Source organism: Marmota monax, unplaced genomic scaffold (assembly GCF_021218885.2).
Source record: "Marmota monax isolate L192 unplaced genomic scaffold, Marmota_monax_Labrador192_F-V1.1 WCK01_AAM20220418_F8-fsc00108, whole genome shotgun sequence".
NCBI lineage: Eukaryota > Metazoa > Chordata > Mammalia > Rodentia > Sciuridae > Marmota > Marmota monax.
Window position 1 is genome coordinate 3769509 of NW_026694593.1, and position 22364 is coordinate 3791872.

At 45.6% G+C, this 22364-nt stretch overlaps 1 protein-coding gene across 1 annotated transcript; it reads right to left on the reverse strand.

Moving 5' to 3' along the window:
• Window positions 1-3035: 3035 nt before the first annotated feature.
• On the reverse strand, window positions 3036-7087 carry Kprp (keratinocyte proline rich protein). The gene is made up of 2 exons (XM_046421852.2): window positions 7015-7087; window positions 3036-5573 (listed from the first exon to the last, which is right to left on the reverse strand). Exon 2 carries the CDS (start codon window positions 5543-5545, stop codon window positions 3737-3739), a length of 1809 nt encoding a protein of 602 aa, XP_046277808.1. The 5' UTR covers window positions 5546-5573; window positions 7015-7087; the 3' UTR covers window positions 3036-3736.
• Between the last annotated feature and the right edge of the window lie 15277 nt (window positions 7088-22364).

Genomic DNA, 22364 nt, shown 5'->3' on the forward strand with positions numbered 1-22364 from the left:
TGGACAGGCCGGCATGTGGGGAAACTAGGACTTGTGCACTGTTCCTTAGGGTTTGGATATGAGGTGTCCCCCCAAAACTCCGGTGTTGGAGCAGGAATATTCAGAGGTGACAGGACTGGATTAGGAGAGCCATATCCTAGTTCGTCCGTCCTGGTTTGAATGGACTCACTGGGGGATAACTGCAGCCGTGGGGAGGGTGTGGCTGGAGGAGGTGGGGCACTCTTAGCATGCCCCAGAAGGGTTCCTCTTCTCTGACCCCCTTCCCCTTCTGTCTCTGCCTCCCAGCCACCATGAGTAGAGGACTGCGCCTCCGCCACGCCCTTCCACCAGCGCATCCACCAGGCCCAGAGCCATGGAGTTGGCCGACTATGGCTGAACCTCTAAAACTGTGAGCCAAAGTAAACTTTTTCCTCCTCTAGCTTGTGCTTGTCAGGCTTCTTGGTCGTAGTAATGAAAACCTCCCTCATACACACTTGTTTCTGACACCCATATATTCATGCTCTCTATGTAGAATGTGTGGGTGGATGTATTCACATTTTACCTACAGAAGAAATTCCACTAAACCGGTGATGAACAAAGGCTACTGGGTGTCATCAACACCTGAGGACTCCTTAGAACACTGCTTGCCCAGGGTCTCTGCTTTGGTAGGCTCAGCAAGGTGCACTTACATTCCCAACAAGGGCCTAGGCGATACTTATCTGCTGATCCTGGTACACTCTTTAAGAACCACTGTTCGAGGTGGTATGCTGAGGGGAAAAAAAAATTATGTCTGACCCCTTTAGAGGCCCTTCCTAACAGGTAAGTGATGAGTGTTTGTCAGTAAGTGCATAAGTGAGTGGATTTCACACAAGTGCCATTTTCTTTATATTGCACAGGGTCTCGCCAGGTGATCTCCAAGGTCTTCACCACCACCACTGCAGGGTGAGATCCCCCGGGGCGAGAGACAGGTATCCTCAGAGCTAGGCCCTGGGCCTGTGGGGAACTACTTTGGCTCTATAAGTGCTAACTTCTGGGGAGTGGCCTGCGAGGAAGGGGCACTGGATCAGCCCTTCCAGGACCCAGGCCCTGCCTCTTAGAGGCACCCTTTCACCCTCTACTGACTGCTGTGTCCTCAGGGAAGGGCCTGTCCTGCAGGATCTCATCTCCCAGGGCCATATGCATACAGCACTCCTCCCACCTGCCAGGAACAGGAAAGAGGCACCTCCGTCTCAGTCTCTCCTGTCCCTCCAGCCCCGCCCCCAGCACACTGACATGCCTCAGGGAATTTCAGAGTAACTTGGAAATGCAGAGCCTCCCTGGTACTCTTTTCTATAACCTCGGGGGAAAAAAAGAGCAAATAACTTAGCTCTGAAAGAAGAGGCATGTGTCCCCAGAAAGCTTCCAGGGGCTTCCGTCTCTGTTGCCTCTGGTTCCCAAAATACAGCCCTAGGGCTGAGCAACCTGCCAAACTGGGGCCAAAGGCCTTCACTTCTAGCTTTGGCAGCAAGAGCCACCCTTCCCTGTTCCCCCATAACAACAGGAACAGAGATGTGGAACAGAGATAGAAAACCCACAAGGCAACTCATTGTTAGAAAAGCTAACAATGATATCTGCCCCGAGATAGGCACAGAAATTTGGGGATACTCAAATTTGGGTACAGTGAATCTAAGAAGAAAAGCAGTAAATTAAAATGGAAGTTCATATTACCTTATAATCATTTGATATGGCTGTTAGAAAATCCAGAAAAATCACAAAAACTGGCCATGATGTGGGGAAACTAGGACTTGTGCACTGTTCCTAAGAGTGCAAAATGGTGCAGCCACACTGGAAAACTGTATGGTGGTTCCTCAAAAATGTAAAAATAGATGGGCTGGGGATATAACTCAGTGGCAGATTGCTTGTCTCACATGCACAAGGCCACGGGTTCAATCCCCAGCACCACAAAAAAAAATTAAAAATAGATTTATCATATGATCCAGGAATTCTATTTCTGTATATCCACATACAAGAACTGAAAACTATAAACTCAAAGAGGTATTTTACACCCACGTTTGTTGCAGCACTGTTAATTATAGCTTTAAAAGATGGAAGCAGTCCAAGTGTTTATCCATCCACCAATGAACAAATAAACAAAATGTGGAATATACCACACTGGAGTATTATACACCCTTAAAAATATGACACACCCTATTGCTGGGAGCCATTAGCCAAGTAGGTATGACAATTTCCTTGCCAGCGTACCCCATGTTGCTGACATGTTGCAGTGACATTGAATGTAAGTGACCTTGCTCAAGGACCAAGGCAGATTAGGGTGTTCCTGGTTTTAAGATAATCGTGTTTAGGGCGTTCCCGGTTTAGGTTCCAGGTTTAAGGTTTAAGATTATTCCTGCTGGGAATAGGGTGTATCCTGCTGCCTGAGTTCCCCTTGAGTTCTCACGGGATTCAGACAGTATATTTTGGAGATAGAAGCCCAGTGGAGGTGGATTTGGGCAGAGAACGTGGATTTCCCCAGAACGTGTTTGTAGACGGCTGGTGTGAGTTCGGGAATAAAGAGTTGCTGTTTGAATCTACAAGCTGTGTGGTGGCTCGTGATTGTGTGCCCAGCCAGACTGCGGCATTTGTGCCCAGCCAGACTGCGGCACCCTATAATATAGAAGAATGCGGAGGACATTATGCTAAATGAAATAAGCCAGTCTAAAGGACAAAACACTAATGATTCCACTTAAATACGGTACCTAGAATAGACGAATTCATTAAGACAGAAAGTAGAATGGTGTTTGGTAGGCACAGAGGGAAGTGGGGAATGAAAAGTTGTTATTAAATTTAATGAGTACTGAGTTTTAGTTCTACAAGCTAAAAAGAGGTTTGTGGAAGAGCAGTGGTGGATGGGAGCACCAGGAGGGGACAGGATTTAATTCCACTGACCTGCACACCTAGAAATGGTGCAGATGATAAATGTTATGTCATATATATTTCACCGCAACTAAAAAATAGAAACTCATGGCAGCAAACACGAAAGGAATGAAAAGCAGGCATTACTCGGGACGCAGGAGGAGAGTAGGTCAAGATCTTTATTGCTAGGTGGCCTCCTCTGTTGTCCATCAGGATAGCTTAAGCTGCTGACCCACAAGTCCTTGTGAGCAGCTGCCTGCCCCAAGGGAGGCACAGAAATTCGGGGATATTCTGACTCCTCGGATGGGAGTTCACAATCTAGCTGAGCCTATGAAACAGACACACCTGACTAGGGAATAACAATTCAAGAGATATTGCGAAGCAGTTGTCAAGTGGGTGGTGGGGCCAGTGCAGTGGGTCCTAGGAAATTAGCACAGGTTCCTATTGGTGGGAAGAGGCAAGAATCTCCAAGGCAGAGGCACTGAAAGATGGGTAGGTTTTGGATGCTGGGTCATGGGGGAGAAATGATCCCAGCAGAGGGAGAGAGTGATCACAGGCTTGGAGGTATGGACACCTAGGGATTGTCCTAAGGAGCATCCACCACGTGCCCTGGTGGCCTGGCTGGTCTGGCTAGGGCTGAAGATGTGTAGGGACTGGGTCGACTTGCTGCTGGAGAGACGTCTAAGACTGAGGTGTGGAACCTGAGATCATAGGAAAAGGAGCAGGGACGTGGCCTTTGAAGCAGGGAGCCTTTAGGTGTCTTTGGAGAGATGCGAACAAGAACACGCTGGAAATTGTTGCTGGTGGAAGAGGGAGAGGAAGGGCAAGGTTTCCCAGGCAGGAGACAGCGGGCATCTCAGCCCCTTTAAAAATAGGCACCCTTTGCTCCTGAAAAAGGCCCACCTTTGACACCAGCAAAGCCACTTCCCTGGTCTCCGCAGCCACCTGAGCCCTGTGGCTCTGGAAACACATCACCAGGTCCACAGCCAGCACCACTCTCTTGCCCCTGGTTGCAACTATATGGGCCGTAGCTGGGGCCTTCCGTGTCCAAACGGCACGGATTGGACTCACAACAGCCTAGGTCTTGTGGGTACGGGATCGGATTTGGGCTGGAGCAGGGGCTGGGACATCGAATAGGCTCCCCACACGGCTCAGGGCTTGAGCAGGGTGCTGGAAGGGGAATTGGCTCTGAGCGCTCACAGGGCTGTGGGCATGGGCGCGGCCCTGGATTCTCACACTGCACTGGGCGAGGCCTGGGAGCTGGGCGTGGAGCTGGACACGGAGCTGGACGTGGTTCTGGACTCAAGCAGGGTTCTGAAAATCGCCGTGCTGGGGGACACGGGAGAGGTTCTGGAATTATGCATGGTTCTGGGCGAGGCCGGGGACGTGGAGCAGGAAGTGGGCATCGTTGCCTAGACGGCTCTGGATATCGGTCAATGCGCTGCGGCGGGCAGGACCTTGGGAATGGACGTGGCTCTACACGTGGCCTCAGATCTGGGCAGGAAGCACCCCCAGAGGGCTGTGGGGCACAGCTCTGAGAGCAGCCTCTGATGGGAGGGATCTGGACAGGACACCTCTGTGGTGGGACTTGCCTGGGGCAGCACGGGGAGGAGATCTCCACTCGGCACTTGGGCCCACATCTCTGCGAGCAGCTTGAAGGGCGGCCGCGGGGACAGTGGCTGTGGTAGATGGGTTCCGAGCGGCGGGGTGGGGTGCAGTAGTTGTAGGAACCTGAAGGGCATCGTGATGGCAGGCAGCTGCTGTAACGTCGTGGCGGGGAACAGCTGCGGTAGGAAGGCTGCAGCCGGCGCGGAGGGAGGCACTGGCCGGTGCTCTGCGACCGTCGCTGCCCACTGAAGCTCCCATAGGAACCCTGGGTCTGGCATTGGGGAGCGCAGCTGCCGTAGGAACCCTGGGACTGACGCTGGGGGGCGCAGCTGCCGTAGGAACCCTGGGACTGACGCTGGGGGGCGCAGCTGCCGTAGGAACCCTGGGACTGACGCTGGGGGGCGCAGCTGCCGTAGGAACCCTGGGACTGACGCTGACGCTGGGAGGCGCAGTTGCCATAGGAACCTTGATACTGGCCCTGGGTGGAGAAGCCTCCCTGAGCCTGGCCCACTGGTGTGCATTCCACGTAGGTGTGCACAGGCTGGGGAGCTGGAGCCGGCACGTAGGTCTGGACTGGGTATTCCACATAGCGAGTTTCCGTGTAACAAACTGGAGCACATTGTACGTAGCAGGTCTGAGCAGGGCATGGGACTTCATATTGCACGTAGGAAACCTCAGGCTGGCATGGAGCCTGGCACTGAACGCAGGAAATTTGAGTCTGGGAAGGAGCCTGGGACTTCACCTGTGTCGTCTTGGACTGGCATGGATCCTGGCACTTCACTTGCGTGGTTTTAGATTTACTTGGAGCCTGGCTCTTTACCTGGATGGTCTTAGACTGGCCTGAAGCTTGGCCCTTCACCTGGGTGGTCTTGGACTGGCATGGAGTCTGGGAAATTTGAACTGGACATAGTGTAGGACACTCCAAAATTTGCATCTCATAAGGGGCTTGGACCAGCACCTCGCTATTGGCATATGGGCCAAAGGAGGGCCCGAAGGAGGGGCCGAAGGAGGAGCCCTTGACACAGCACTGGGGCAGGCAACACTGAATCTGCTGCTGGTCACACATGGTCGTAATGCAGGTGGGTGAGTGGGACCTAAGGGCAGAGAGAGAAACGTCAGGAGGGTGAGAACTGGAAGGAGAGACCAGGACCTAAGAAAACATACCTTTCATATATCCCTGAACTTCCCTCTCCCTTCAACCTGCACCCAAGAATCCTTACTGACTTAGTTGGACCCAGAATTAGTCACTATTGAGCATGAGACCTGCCCTGGGTATGCCTAAAGGCCTGATTGTAGATAGCCAGGGTTAGAGAGGTCCAGCATCTCCCCCGGGAGGATGGGTATACCAGTGTCCGACACCAGAGGGCGCGCGGATGACTGGCGGATTCTCCACACTTCCTAAAGGGCTGTGCTGGGAGCAGGCTTAGGAGGAAAGGAAATAAATCTTTTGCTCCCAGAGCTTCAATTTACTCACACGTGCATATCGGCAGCACACATGTATGTGCACACACTTTAAAATGAACTATGGAACATAGTCCCGTCTACACTCACATGAATGTCAAAGCATCCATTGGAGAGTAATGGCTCCAGTTACCGGTCAACTCGAACTCGGCATTGAATATTTATTTCTCTGTATTTGATCTTTTTAGATGAATTCAGATAAATAGAGCCTTGTAAAAATATGCAAAATCATTCACATTCAAAACGCTCCAGCCTTGGAAGGGCCTGGGATCAACCTGGTGACTTGCCCAGACAGGTTGCTGCTGTTAATCACCCAGCATTGACAACCTGCTGGCTTCAGGAATGTTTTGTTTATTTTTCTTTCATTTTTTTCCTCCTCAGCCCCACTGATGAATTACTAAGACGGAGTAACTCAAGAAGTACAAGATTCTTAATCACAAGACAGTTGTTCAGTCCCATGTCAAGACCTACAGCTAGAGCCTTACAAGCATCACCCAAGGCACGCAGGCGTCCACTCCAATACCACACTTAGCTTGGGAGAAAACACGGGTGGCTGACACTTCTCTGTGGACAGGCACCCCACTGAGCACTACAGAAGAGGGGTGATTGGATAAAACCAGCTCAGACCACAAAACACCTCTCAATAAACTCCCAGGATGCTGCAGAAGCTCCCAGTGAAGAACAAAGCCAGACATTTTCCATTTATAGAGACTACGTACATCTCCCCTCGGGGAAGGTGATCCTCCCTCACCCGACTCTGTTCACGAGATACAAATAACTAATTTATTAATTAGTTGTTAGTTTTCCAGAAAGAGCAGGTACTGATGAGGAAAACAGTTACCTGAGGATGAAGCCAACATTATTACAGACAAATACACTGGCTTCATAGCCCTGTCTCTTCTCATGAACTCTAAAAATATTCTTATGTCTCCTAAAATGCACCAGGCTGCTCCTCGGGCCAATTTCCCCCTCCTCCTCGGCTCCCAGCTTCTCCTTCACTGTGCCTGACTCCTGTGAATGTGTCCACCCATTGAACACCCCCCCCCAACCCCAAGACCCAGCTCCTGGACTCACCCTCCTCAGCAGACACGCGATCATTCAGGCTAAGGCATCTGGGCAGAGGACCGTCTTTATATAAAGGGCCCTGGGTCTGGCTCAGGATGAAACAGCCTGTTGGCATCTTCCTGGCTCATGGCCCAGCTTGGCATTCCAGCCACTGGGGCCCTCCCCTGTATGCCTGTCCTCGCAATCACCTAGAGTCGGGAGTGTCTTGCTTCAATGTCAAATCTTCCAGACTACGAAAGAGCAGATCGTTGTTTTCTTCCTCTCTCTTCACCCTATCAGTTTCTTCTCCATCCCTAAGAAGGGCTGGTAGGGGGCCTGATGAGGAGTGGCAAAGGACTAGATGGTGCTATCCCCTCCCTTCCTCCTTGCCTCAGATTCTCTCATGATGGAAGATTTCCTAAATTAAAGCAACCAAAATTACCTCAAGGCCAGAGACACTATGCAGAACAGAGAGGGCACAGGGTCAGAGCTGATTCTAAACCCAGGTTGGCTTACTTACAGCTGTGGGACCATTATTACTAAACCCAGTATTAATTTACTCCTTTGCAAAATGGGTATAATTAAATATCCCTTTCTGATTATCATAAAGATTAAGGCGATTATTATATCCAAACCCAGTCAAGAATGATTTTCAAAATAGCCAACATCCACTCAGAGTAAATGCATTTCATAAGCAGCAGACACAGCTGGATCAATGGGCAGCTGCGACAGCCCCGTCTTGAGTTGAGAAAACTGATGGCCACATAGCAGGTGAACAGCTAATGCTGCAGGGGGGTACTTGACGGCAGCAGGAGGCTGCTGAGGCTGTGAAGTGGTTCTTGAAGATAGCACCGTGCAGAACAGAAGTATTAAACTGGCATCCTGTGGGTCAGAAACGGGCAAGATGGATATCGTTCCATGCTTTTCCTGCATAAGATTACAATTAGTTATTTCATATTTATAAATAGAGAGATTTCACCTGGGATTCCAGACATCCAGATTTTCTTCTGAAATGAAAAGATCTGGCATAGGTCAACCTGCCTTCCACCCACCTGATTCCCAGCAGCCCTCCTTGGATAGGACACACACTTTTCTACAAAGCTCCCTCATCCTTTACTCTATCTACAATGCTTTTCAAAGTGTGGATTTCCTTGTTTTGATTTACTTGTGCTCTTAATTTTTTTTTTTTTTTTTTTTTTTTTTTTTTGCTGAAATTGGAAAAGAAAGAAAGAAAAAAATCCTTCTGCATGGAACATTTCACTTGTTCTAATCACCCTCCAGCCTTTGTGTGCATTTAGATCCTGATCGAGCTCATGAGCAGAGATTTTAGATTTAGGCAGCTTTTGAGCCCTAGTACTTACTAATGAAAGCTACTCAGCTATCATGAGCCTCGGATCCCTTATCTATAAAATAGAAAAGAGATGGAGGGGGTGGAGTGGTGGATACTTAACTACGATTTAGCTCTGTGGGCTCCAGGGTCTTCATATGACGACAGAAGTGACGATACATTTTTCACCAGGTTCTCAGGAAGACACAATCAGATCATCAGTATGAAAGTGATTTGTAACCTACAGTGCACATGCCAATCATGTTGACGAAGTCTCTCCCAAGGGGATGTCTTCCCAGTTCAACGTGACTTCAGAGTCTTACCTTTGGGTCCCGTCACTCATTCCAAAGGAGTCCCCAGATAACATTGTAGACCTGAATAGGTTTATAGACTTTCAGAATGTTACAGCAACAAGACCCCCAGAAATGACCTGGTTCTACCCTGCCCTTCTATATAAGAGGACTTTAAAACCCAGGAAGAAAACCCTAATTGGGGAGGTAAAGCTAATGGCTCTGTGTCTTCTCTTCTGTTCCATTGGTCATCTTGGCCGTCTTGGTGCCCATACCATGCTGTTTTGGTTACTATAGCTCCATAGTATAACTTAAATCTGGTATTGTGGTGCCTCCTGCTTTGCTTCTCTCTAAGATTTGCTTTGGCTATTCTGGGCTTCTTATTTTTTCAAATGAGTTTTATGACTGCTTTTTCTATTTTCATGAAGAATGTCATTGGAATTTTGATAGGGATTGCATTGAATCTGTATAGTGCTTTTGGTAGTATGGCCATCTTGAAAATATTAATTCTGCCTATCCAAGAACATGGGAGGTCTTTCCATCTTCTAAAATCTTCCTCAATTTCTTTCTTTAGTGTTTTGTGGTTTTTATTGTAGAGGTCTTTCCTTTCTCTCTCTCTCTCTCTCTCTCTCTCTCTTTTTAAATATCTTTTTTAGTTGTAGGTGGACACACAAGTCCTTTATTTTATTTTTATGTGGTGCTGAGGATCGAACCCAGTGCCTCACACGTTCTAAGCACTGCTCAACCACTGAGCCACAGCCCCAGTCCCCTCTTTTCTCTCTTTTATTAGATTGATTCCCAAGGTTGTTGGGTTGTTTTTTTTTTTTTTTTTTTTTTGGTTGTTGTGTTTGCTTTTGTTTTTTCTTTGAGGCAAGGACTCTTTCCACTTCAAATTACTTCTCTGGCCACACATTTTGGTCAAGGAGTTCTGAACATGGATAGCATCCTGCTTTGGCATCCACTGAGAAGGTATTCTGGAAAGCAGTAAAAAAAGAAAACTGAGAACATAAACCAGCTGTTCCCACCAAAATGTGAATTCTTGAGTCCTAATAGCTTTGTGTCTCTCCCACGCATCTTTTGATGAAATGTGTAGTTTTTAAGGGGAAAATACCTTTGCATCTCTATATCCTGACATAACGTGTCTGTTGGTGGATGATTGACAGATGATTGGAAAGCTGGGCATGAAGCTGGGCTTGGTGCACATATCTTAAATCACTGGAGGATGAGTGGGTAGGCCAGAGCAGCACGGCAACCCTCGGTGCTTCTTAAAAGAGAAGAGGAGGCGTGGGTAAGGGTGTAAAGGGCCTGAAAGGTAAGTCTTACAGACGAAAACAGGCCCCAGTGGTAGAGTCTTCAATGATATGATTTCAGAAATGAGTCATTAGACTAAAAGCAAAAATATTTAACTTCCAATCCTCTTCCTTCTCTGAGCTGTAATACTCTAGAGCCAAAATGTTCTCACTGGTTGAAGAACTAGAATGAGTACTGAGGTAGTTTAAAGGCCGAGATAAAGGTGGCATAGTCTTTATTCTTCAATAGTCTAGAATCCTACTTCCAAGTGCATTCCTTATCTGGCAGTGGCTTCACACTAAATTGTCCCTTTAGATTGCCCTGGGGTGGTCTTCTAGTCTCTGTGAGCCTACGTGTGTTTTTAGATTTGGGGGGTTTTGACTCAACCAACTCAAAGATAAGTCATTCTCTCCCCTTAGAAAGTTCCTCCTCCTGAGGGTCTGTTCTTGCACAGGGGCTATTTAGAATAGTGACCAAGTCACTCTCGGTCCTCCTTCCAGCTTAACCCAACATACAGTCCCCACATACTCTTCATTCTACTCCATATTTCTCTCAAATATTCTTCCTAATGTCCATACCCACTGCCCCTGCTGGACCTCGGTGTTTATGCACCTACATGGTACAACAAATCCACTGTTTTCTCTGCTTTTAATCTTTCTTCCATTTAACTTCCAAGTAGCCACTAGAATGATCATCCTTAAAAAAAAATTCCCTTTGCTTCTCGTGGTCTCCTGGGGCAATGGTCAAACTCCTTTACAAATCCCTGTATAAACCGGCTTCCTTCTGGCCTTACAGGTTCATGGCCCTCTCATTGTCACTGCCTCCCCACTTACCTACCACCCCCCATAACATCAAATGAAGCCAGGCGAAGTGGTTTCCATCCCCCACACATGCCTCAGTACCCCTGGACAGCGAACCTGTCTTCCCTTCCTGGGACGGCCTCTCGGCTCTTCTCCACTTAGGAATTATTATCACTCATCCTCTGAGACAGTCCCAAGTCACATCCTTGGTCGTGTCCCCGCTCCCAAGGCCATGATTCACTCTCTGCTCTGGCAGCACTTTAGACACACCTGTTTGGGGTTGTCACGTGCTCTGATTATTTACATTCCCAGGTTCCACACTAACTGGGAGCTCTTCAAGGAAAACAATTCGTGTTGTAGAAAACTTTATGAAACAGACCCTGGGCAAGTGCATAGGCTTTACTTTACCTTCTGATTCATTTATTTAACTCGAATTTATACAGATAGGCACACATCCACACATAGACACCGATGCCTGGTCTATGTCTTATGTTGCAGTTTATAACATTGAGTTTTCCATTATATATTGAAATATAATCAATAGATACATGGTAACATATTAAAGCCATATTCAAATCTACAACAGTATCAAAGAGAAAGGGTGAGATAGATACATAAGCAGAGGCTATCTCCAGAGAGAGAGAGCATTAATTTTAGAGAATGGTCCAGAGGCTCTTTAGATTGAAGGAGCTGTTTAGAAATAGCAGCGTAGGTTGAAATACACATAGCTAGAAATATGACATAAATCTGAGAACATTTGATTCACAAAATTCTACAGTTATCAAATTATAAAAATAGAGATAGATAGCAAAAGGTAGAGGTGGAGTTATAGATTTTCTAAAAAACATGGAAGCATAAATGGTGCAAATTGGGAATGGGACGGAAGTGAAAGAGGCCTAGCGGTACAGGGGAGGACCTGCGGATGCCTTGATGCTGAGACAGGGGAAGCCACTTGAAAAGCACTCAGGCTTCTAGGGACAATTGAGTGAGAATTTGCTACATCACTAGCCAACTTGGCACAGGTTAACTGAGTTTTTTTTTTTTTTTAAACAGAATCCCTTAATCCATCTTTTCAGACAATGTGATATCCTACTTGAATTTTACTTTATGGAATTTCAAAAATTATAAAGCTTATGATTTAAAGTTTTTCTTGGTAAAATAGGCAAATAGAACTGAAAGATCACACACACTATTTTTATAATTGCTTAACTTTATTTTATTTTTTCCCTTTTTGGTACCAGGGATTGAACCCAGGGGTGCTTAACCACTGAGCCACATTCCCAGTCCGTTTTTTTTTTGTTGTTGTTGTTATTGTTATTTTTAATTTTTATTTCATTTTATTTTTAAAATTCTGATACAGGGTCTATCAAAGTTGCTTAGCACCTCGCTAAGTTGCTGGGGCTGGCTTTGAACTTTCGATCCTCCCTGCTTTTCAGGTTCTTCCATTCCTTTAGCATGAAGGCATGTCCTCTCCTGAGCCTCTGTGGCTCCCTCACCTCAGTGGTCCATTCCCTGCTGAGCTGCTGGGATCATAGGTGTGTGCCACCCCGCCTGGCTGTTAGCTGTCTTAATCTTTAAAATAGCCCTGTGTGGTGCATTTCCTTATCATTATGCTATCACTGAGAGAACAGAGATTCACAAAGAAAGTAATTTGTGGTACGTTATTAGCTTGGAAATGGCAGATTCAGGATTCAGTGCCAAGTTATCTACCAAAAGAGGCCTGTGGGAGTATACAGACCGACCGTGAGAGGAAGGCTGCCTTGAATTAGGGAAACACAGAGATGCTCGATGTTTATTGCAGACCCTTTCCAAGAGTTATGACCCTTTGAGACTATAACTTGTCAAACCTTAAAAGAATTTTGTGAGGTCTTGATTATGAGACTAGGACATAAATACCTGCCCTCTGCTGCAAAGATGAGTGATTCCAACGGATTCAAGAAGACCCTTCTCCCTTTGTATCATTTCATAAGGTTTCATTTTATGCTCCCTCTCATCACTATAATAGCCAGAGGTGGTAGGGCTCATCCCGGAAATGGAGGTGAGACTTGTCATCTAGGGTGTCTTTCAGGCTTGCCATATAAATTGTGAGCTCTACTTTTGAGCATTGAAGAAATCACTAATCACTAAGATACCACTGAGTTTTTCCTCCCTAAGCCCAGCTTGAATAGTCAGAGGCAAACCTAAACCACATGGTACCTATGTGTCAACTACATTAAAGGAAAAGGTAAAAAAAAAAAAAAGTACAATTATATTAGGTTTTCACCATAATACTAAATAGCTGAACAAACAAACACACCCAAGGTTTGTGTTCAGGGGATCAAAGAAAAGTGAATATTAAACAGAAGAACTCCCCACTTCTGTTTGCAGCTATCACTAGCAGGGGCATGGAAAGTTTAAACAGAAAGCACAGAAATCAGTGGTAGAGAAGGTCAAATGGTTATGCAGGGAGACATGGAGAGGGATAGAGAGAGAAGCTGGTGCTGGAAGCTCACAAAGTGCCCTTTTTAACTCTTTTCCACACTTTGAAATTTGATACCATTGCTTCAGTTCAGTGGAAACTTAGGTATATTTTATTGGCAGAATGAACACTCACCTAGGCGAGTTGTGACTCTACTTACACGGAGAATTGCGGCTTTTGACAGGCTTACTATTTCACAACAGTCATTTCACTGAACCCCTAACATTCTAGGCCTAATGCAGAGCTAAATCAACTACTTTTTAAACCAGAGTAAATTCTCAGATAATCATCACAGTTGGTGAATCGTGCTTAATCAGATCCTCAAATAAAACAGAAATTAATGTTACAAGTTCATCATTGAGCTTTCAATATCCGATGATTTAGAAAGCAGCCAAGGAAGCTCTCTAGCAAAGGTAGAGCAAATACCCACCCGTCTTCCTGGGAAGCCTTTGACTATGTTCAACTCGCATCAAAATCGCCCCAAGGCTGGGTATGGTGGCCCATGCCTATAACCCCAGCAGCTTGGGAGGCTGAGACAGGAGGATCACGAGTTCAGAGTCAGCCTCAGCAACAGTGAGGGGCTAAGCAACTCAGTGAGACCCTGACTCTAAATACAATACAAAATAGGGCTGGGGGTGTGGCTTAGGGGTTGAGTGCCCCTGAGTTCAATTCCCGGTATCTAAAAAAAAAAAAAAATTCAGGCCCAGGGACCAACAAAAATAATAGATTGATAGGATGCTAAGAAAGACTTCAGGATGCCTACACTGGTTAGAAAGAAAATAGAATATCAATTATTAAATCAAAATTTGAAAATAGATGAACTTTTTATGTTCAAATTATTTGTTATGGGTTTCAGAAATATACTGCCTTCCAATTTAGGACTTCATACACCCCCCCCACACACACACACACACACGTGTACATAGCATATAAGTATATGTATATATAAATAAATCTTGGGGTTAATTTATTGCTGTAAAATCTATATATTCATTAGAAATCTGTTTTATTACTATAAAGGCATTAGAAGTTGTGTCATAGCCAACAAAATCACTTACATTACCTGAGCCTCAGGTGGATTATATAAATCCCCATACTAATTTATGATAATAATATGAGATTTTAATTAGAGAGGCAGAGATAAAATTAGGAAGAGAGAACTACAGATTGAGTCAAAACAATGAATGAAATAAATAGAAAGCTGTGAAGCAGTGTGAGTATTAGATATGAATAAAAATGAGAAGAGAAATATGTGCAGTAAGATTATATAAATTGTTTATAAGAAAAATTTCAGGGGAAATTAAGATTAAAAATATATGGGGCTGAAGCTGGGGCTCAGTGGCAAAGCACTTGCCTGGCGTGTGTTAGTCACTGGGTTCGATCCTCAGCACCCCATAAAAATTAAAAATAAAGGCATTCTGTCCATCTACAACTACAAAAAATATTTAAAATATATATGATTCCTCACACCGTACACAGAATTTAATTTAATTAGGTTATACACCTAGATGCAAATGCTAAAATTGTAAAATTCTTAGAAGAAACATAGGAGTTGGTCTCCATGACCTTGGGTTAGGCATTGTTTTCTTAGAAATAGCACCAAAAGTAGAATAGAAAAAGTGGACTTATAAAAATTGAAAACTTTTATGCTATAAGTTATATCATTAAAATGAAAAAATTATCCACAGAACAAAAGAAAATACCTACAAAGGACTCTTACAACTCAATAATAAAAAGAGATGATGCAATTTTAAAATGGGCAATGGCTGAATAAACAAGTCTTCAAAGAAGACATATGCAAGACCAAGAGGCACAAGAAAAGAGGTTCAACATAACGAATTGTTAAAGAAATGCAAATTAAGGCCATAATGACATACCATTTCACACTCACTAAAATTACTATAATAAAAAAGATAATTACAAGTGTTTCAGAGGATATTGAAAAATTGAGCACCTCAATATATTGCTGGTGAAAATATACATGCTACAGTCACTGTGGGAAAGAGTTTGGCAGTTTTCTCAAAAAGCTAAATATAGTTACTACATGTTTCATCGATCCCAGTCATAGTAAAATGAAAATTCCACCCATGCAAAATGAAACATACATCCAATCACAACTCATAAATGAATATTTCATAGCGGCATTATTCCCAACTGGTGAATGGACAAACATAATGTGGTATGCCCATAAAATGGAATATTAATTGGCCATAAAAATGATTGAGAATCTGATCCATGGCTACAACATGGTTGAACCCTGACTTGTTCACTTTCACTTACGCTGAGAGAAAGAAGCCAGTCATGGCAGACCACGTACTGTATAATTTGATTTATATGAAATGTCCATAATAGGCAAATGCATAGAGACAGAAAGTAGGACTTGAGAGAATGTGACTGCTAATGGCCATGGTATTTCAGAATGAGGTGAAGAAAATATTCCAAAATCAGATTGCAGTGATAATCACACAGCTCTGTGAAGATACTAAAAACACTGAATTTTAGACTAACTGGAAGAACTATATGGAATATGAATTGTATCTCAATAAGGGTTATATATCTATATATTTGTGTATAAATGCATAAGTGTATGTTGCATGTATACAGATGGATACAAATGCATAGACGTGTAGCTATATAGATGATATACACACATTTATATCCATGAATCCTAGTGAAACCAAAATCACATTCATGAAACATAGTATCACAAACTTCTTGAGATCCAGTCTCTGAGCCACACCTGACACCCTCTGCAATATCCCTAGGGATCAGCCTCTGTTTAAACCTCAGCCAGGGAACTTCCCCAAGCATCTTGGGCATGCAAACGATCCAGACTACACAGTTCACCTGGAAGCCAAACTAAAACCCAAGGAAGCAGTTATTCCTCTTGATGATAACAATGTGTTGGAGGTGGGGGGTGGTACCTGGGATTAAACTCAGGGGCACTCAACTAGTGAGCCACCAATACTGAGCCACATCTCCAGCCTTTTTCTTTTTCTTTCTTTCTTTTTCTTTTTTTTTTTTTTTTTTTTTTTGGTATTTTATTTAGAGACAGGATCTCAGTTGCTTAGCGCCTTGCTGTTGCTGAGGCTGGCTTTGAACTCAACAATACTCCTGCCTCAGCCTCCCAAGCCACTGGGATAAGAAGCATGGCTATACCACCGGGCATGACCCTTTTATTTCTTCCCTGCTGATAGTCATTGTCTCATATAAAGGACAGGACATTAGTGCATCAAGTGGAGCTTCTTCAATTCAGTTCACTTAACAAGTATTTACAGACCACCTATCAGGTTCCTAGAATAGGTTGGGGACAGTCATCATCCATTCAGTCCACAAACACTCCCTGAGCACCCATTCACAGTCTCTGCCCTCAGGGATCTTATAAGCTAATGAGGAAGACTAGAAGATAAACAAACAATGGTGGCCAGGTAATAAGATCTTTGGGAGATCCAAGTGCAGAGTAGAAGCCCTGGAGGAAGAAGCGTCAGGAGTCACAGCCTTCCAAAGACTTTACCTTCTACTCAGGAGGAAAAGCTACACATTACACCAGGGAGAGAATGGAACCAGGAGCCCCTCAACATGAGGCTGGGGGGCCCGTGACACATGAGGCTGGTACCTGGGATAGAGTTTCAAAATTTTGCAAATAAAAATACAAGATACCCAGATGAATGTGAATTTTACAAAGACTGCGAATATTCTCAGTGCATGTATGTCCCACAGTGTTAAAACAGTTAAAAAAGATATTTCAGACTAGTACAGATGGGCAGGGCGATAGTGATCGTGGTAATGGCACTGACTCATTCATCCCTGCATGCCTTTACTCATCCAGAAGATATTCATTCATCAAGTAGTCACCACGTAAAAAGCGTCGTGCTGCGCCCCACAGATGCAGAGGTAGTACACAAAAACAAACAAACACAGCGCAAGCCTTCGGCTGAGCGGGCAAATATTAATGGAAAGGCCCCACAGAGAGCCAGCAATGCCCTCATCAGTGTTTAACAGGGAGACCCAGAGGGCAGTGGAGAGCTCTAGGGCTGGGGCACAGGGTGGGGACAAGCCATGAGACAGAAGGAGCTTTTCTGGGTGATCAAATATGGGACTGAGTTTAAAGGCTCAGCAGAAGTGCAAAGAGCAAGCTAGAACAGGGGACGCCGTCTGCCAAGGGACAGCAGGGGGGACTTTGAGGGATGGCAGCACGTTCATGCAGCAGCAGGCAGTGGCAGAGAGCTGGAGGAGGGAGCCAGGGCGGGCGTGGCCATAAGAAGTCAGATCTGTATCCTCCGGGGGCTGGCGGTCACTTTAGGTAGAGGCATGATGTGCTCCAACTCTGGGTGCCCTGGGAGGGACGCTAGAGCAGAATCCGGGAGACAGGGGTGGAAACTGGGTCATAGCCCAGGAGGAAGGTCATGGTGACAGGCACTGTCCAACACAACTGACCCTATCTGATTTGACCTCAAGAACAAATAATAATGATGAAATACAACAATGAAAATAAAATTAAAAAGAGCCAGTTGCAGGATGGAGCCCACACAGGACAGGGCGGAGCGTGAGAGAGGAACGAAACCAAGGCTCTCACCGTACAAACCTTAAAGCCCTGCCCATCTCCAACCTCTCACTCATGTCAGCCGATACATGCCCTGTGCAGGGAGCAAGATTAAAAAGAAGAAGTAAAAGCCACAGTTAGGGGGCTGAGCACCCCAGGGCATAGTCTTCCAGGTCAGACATTTGTGCCAATGCTAAGCCTGTCCTTCCACCAACTGTGTGGCAGCACAAGTCACTTGCCCCCTCTGAGCCTTGGTTAGTTCCGTCATGTATAAAAAGGCAAATAATACCTGCTTCCTAGGTTGCTATTAAGGTTAATAAAAGGTATGTGAAGGGTCAAGTCATGAATAGGCCCTCAATAAAGGTAATTATTTTATTAGCATCATTATATTATCATCACTGTTACTTAAAATTATAGCTATTGTTATTACATTATGATTCAGCTAATGGAAAAATAATAATTTCCGTAACAGTTTGCAATGAGCCAAAATTATTTGGAAATCAAAGAATGTGCTCATGTGACATTGGGTGTTATTGAAAGAGTCGCAGATTAGGGCATCACCCAAAGGTCCCCGGTCTCAATGGTGCTCCCCAGGTAACCTCTCTGAATCTTCAGTTCCTCATCTCTCCTTTCTGTTGGTTCTATTTGTTGCTTACTTTCCAAAGAATGTTATAAAAATAATATGTATGATAAATATTACAACCTTGATATAAAAAGTTGATATAAATCACTCTGAGCAAGGGGGTTGCACCCCTATGCTTGTGGGGCAGTTTTAGTCCCCAAACCTGGGACTGATTAAATGACGAGATCACTGACCTGCTCTGAGCCTGCGTCCTGGGAGTGGCCTGGACAAAGTGACGTACTCCCTCGAACGTGTGGAACTCGAATGGGGCCACACTGCCTGGAGGAGCACGGATCAGCCCTGGGGTGCAGGAGAGGCGGGTTGTGTGGGGTGTGTGTGTGGACGGGTGGTCAAGAGCAAGAAGCAAGAGGCACTGAAAGAAGAAACTTCATTATTTCCCAAAGTGTAATTTAGCGTCTGAAGCTGCCGTAGAGGGGATTTTCAGGGGCAGAGGTCCAGGGGAAAAGGAATTTGTTTGGAATATAGGAATGAGCCCTCTGAAAAAGTCCGTTTTAGCATCTCAAACTCCAAGACTGGAGAAGGAATGGGAGGGGAGGGGAAGTTGAGAGGAAGGTGGTCAGTGTTTACCTGGGGCCTCCCACAATTGCTCCTCTGGAGAAAGGGCTCAGGTCAGCAGCAGCCCCCAGAGCCACGGCAATCTCCAGAACCCTCGTAAAGCTGACACTCACAACACGGGGGCTCTGGTGACCCCCGAACTGGGGGAGAAGGTGGTTCTGTGGTGCCCCAGGTAGAAGCCACAAACCTCAGGGTCACAGCAGCCCCAGCAGCCCGGAGCCTCGGCCACGCAGGGAGCAATTACACGGGCACATGGAGCTGGGCACTGCAGAGGGGACTTCAGAGGGCAGTTGAGGGGACATTTAGGAATGTGCAGCCGGCAGGAGTGTGATGTCTTTTCAGCACTTGTAAAGGGGCTGGCACTGCTAGTGGTGCTGTTGGCACCCGACTTGGCTCTATATAAGCCTAAATAAGCCTTCTTGTCCCCAAAGGAAACAAGTCGATCATTCATTTTTCATCCCTGATTTCAGTGATGCCTGGTGACGGAGTGCATTGGAAGGCAGAGCCCTGAGAACTAAAGCTTCTACAGGCCGCAGCTTCCCTCACGTGCCCCCAGCCCAATAACCTCTTGCTTTTTCTCTGACTTCTTCTGCCAGTTTTTCCACACAGCTCTAGTCCCCTGGAGCGGTTTTGATGTTTTGTTTTGTATTTTACAAAGCATTCACCTGACTCAGTGCAGGAGCAAGAGCCACCACTGACCTGCGATAGGGCTGGGGACTGAAGGCCCAGTGCTGCAGCTTTTCACCCTGAGCCTGCGTCTTTCCTGGAGCGAGGCGCAGCCTGTGTGTGCAGAACAGTCACTTTCACATCCTTGGAGCAGGCTGACTCTTACAACCCTGGGGCTCCAGGATTTCCCTGGGCAGAGGCCAAGGGGAACCCCAGAAGCCAGAGATTGCCCAGATATCTGCTCCCCGGGCCTCCTGTGGCCAGCCATTTCACTCGAGGGCCTTCACTCATTCATTAATTCAATAAATATGCATTGTCTGGTTTGGTCCCATGTTTTGCAAGACACTTTTGTCATGAAGATGAGCCGAGTTGCCTTGAGGACATATGTGTAAACAATGCACAGTAAAAATTCTGCTGTGTGCAATAAGAAGGCACCATGACGCAAGTGTGCACTCCTAGCGAGTGTGCACATCAGGACAATGTCATGCCTATGTGCGTGCTTTTCTGCTTCTCCAGATGGAGGACCTGTGAGGGCAGAATTCATTCATCTCTGTATGCTGGGAATACCATCAACAGAACGGGTAGCCTTGGAAAAGGAATGAATTAATTGACCGACTAAATAAAGAAATGAACAACTGGGTGCTTTTTAGACCCATGGGAAGAGGCATGGAACACCATCCTGTGGGCTCCAGAAGCTCCTACAGCTAGGTTCCATGGGACTCGACCCAGGGATGTCATTATCTATCAGTGTCCCCACAATATGAGATGAACCGAGAGCACAAGCAAGGACAGCCTAGGAATTGTAGCACAATGTTGGAGCCGGTGCTCTGAGGGGCAGTGGGAGCTGGGGAGGTCAGGAGACAGTGCCAAAGGTGATCTGGTCATGACAGAGTCTGCTGGACTTTGCTTTAAGGCAGGGTTTAAGTGTAGAGAATGGTCAGATAAGTGAAAATCCATATTGTCTCATTGGTAAATTTGAAATTGGAGGCAGACAGTTAATTAGTTTCTATCTCTATTAAGTACTCAGGATATAAGAGCAATCCATTTCTGAAGAATTTAGGCTGGTGGGGAAGACGGAGGGGTACACATGTGCTTTCTCTACCGAGAAGCTCTGGGTGCTTCTGGACCATGGAGGACACATGACTCAAGACAAGGGAGAACATAGGGACCTAACTCACGCTAGGAACAAGGGGGAGACCATTGTGGACGTCAGGATCAAAGACAACCGGGATTCCAGGCTTTATATGTGGATAGAGATGAAAAGAGGGGACAGGCCCTGCATAAAAGGGTCAGCATTAGTCTAGGAGAAGAAAAAGATCAGGACAAAGAAAAGTTGAGTTATTATTCAGAGGAAGAGAAGATTCTTGAAGATGATCACCTTTGTCAAAGGTTCCAATGAGCCCACTCCACTTGACTATTTTGACAATGATTGTGACCTCAGAGAGGCTGATTCCAGAGGAGAATGAAGAGCAGGAGCCATTATTTAATTTATTAATGAATGGGCTTAATGAGGAGGTAAATAATCCAGGGGTAGATTGCAACTTTACATGGGATTAAAAGGACAAATAAAATAAAGACACTGTTTCTTTAGAGTTAAAAAAATTTCATGGAATATAAAGCAGTATCCAATGAAGTACCCCCAAAAATGTGGAATTTATTGCAAGAATTTCAAATATTTCAAAGGAAGTGAATAACAAGGGTTGGGTTAGTTAAAGAGGTTTGCTCACAGAATCAAGGTCACTGTTGGGAGTGGCCATGATCACAGTGATGATGCTCTTGTTAATGATGATGATAATCTGAACAGGGTGGTGATGTCAAAAGAACTGTACCCTGTGGAATAAATGTATTTCTTCGGGCTTTGAATTACAGTGATGGAAAACTTACACACACACACACACACACACACGTAGTACTTGGTGTTTATCCTGGTTCCTGGCACAGAGCTCCAAAATTCTTAGATTTCCTTAGTCGTGGGCATATCTTTTGTTATCCAGAGCAAATCCCTTTAGACCTTACCTGAGTTTATGGTCATGAGGTGCCTTAGGATGCAGCTCTAGAGAGCTTCAAGATTGGGGCTGGCCAACGTGATCAGAAGTATGGGAACTGCAAGGTCAGGGATTTAATCAATGAGGCCCACGTAAGTAAACCTCAGTAAACTCCCCAAAAGCACAGGGTTCACTCAGCTTCTGGGTTGAACGCGGTCAATCACTGGGAGAGTGGATTGATACAGGATGGCTTAGGAGCTCGGCACCCCTGCCCCCACCCCCACCCCCACCCCCACCCCCGCATACAGGCCCTAATGTGCCTGCTGTGGTGTGGGTAAATGTCCCTCATAGGCTTGGTCCCCAGTCTGAGGGTCTGTTGGAGGTGGGGAACCTTTAGAAGATGGGTCCTAGTGGGGGGACATTAGGGCACTGGAAGCATGGCCTTGGAGGGAATATTGGGGCCCTGGCCTTTCCTTTTTTCTCTTTCTTTTACTTTTGGCCATAAGATGAGGATTGCTGCTATGTGCTCCTACCATGATGGGCTGCCTTGCTGCAGACCCAAGTTCAATGGGCCAACCAAACATGGACTGAAAGCTTCAAAACGGTGAGCCCAAATCAACCTTTTCTCCTTATACGTTGATTATCTTGGGGATTTTTGTCACAGTGATTGAAAGCTGACTAACACAGCGTCTCTCCCACGTGACTGCTCCTGAGTGGTGTCCTTTATAATAAACCTATAAATAAGTAAAAACACTTTCCTGAGTTCTGCGAGCCATTCTCGTGAATTGTTGAACTAAGGAGGGTTTCATGCTAACTCCTGAAC

Excerpts from the sequence above, each read along its gene's own strand:
- Kprp (XM_046421852.2), bottom strand. The coding sequence starts at position 5,545 with ATGTGTGACCAGCAGCAGATTCAGTGTTGCCTGCCCCAGTGCTGTGTC.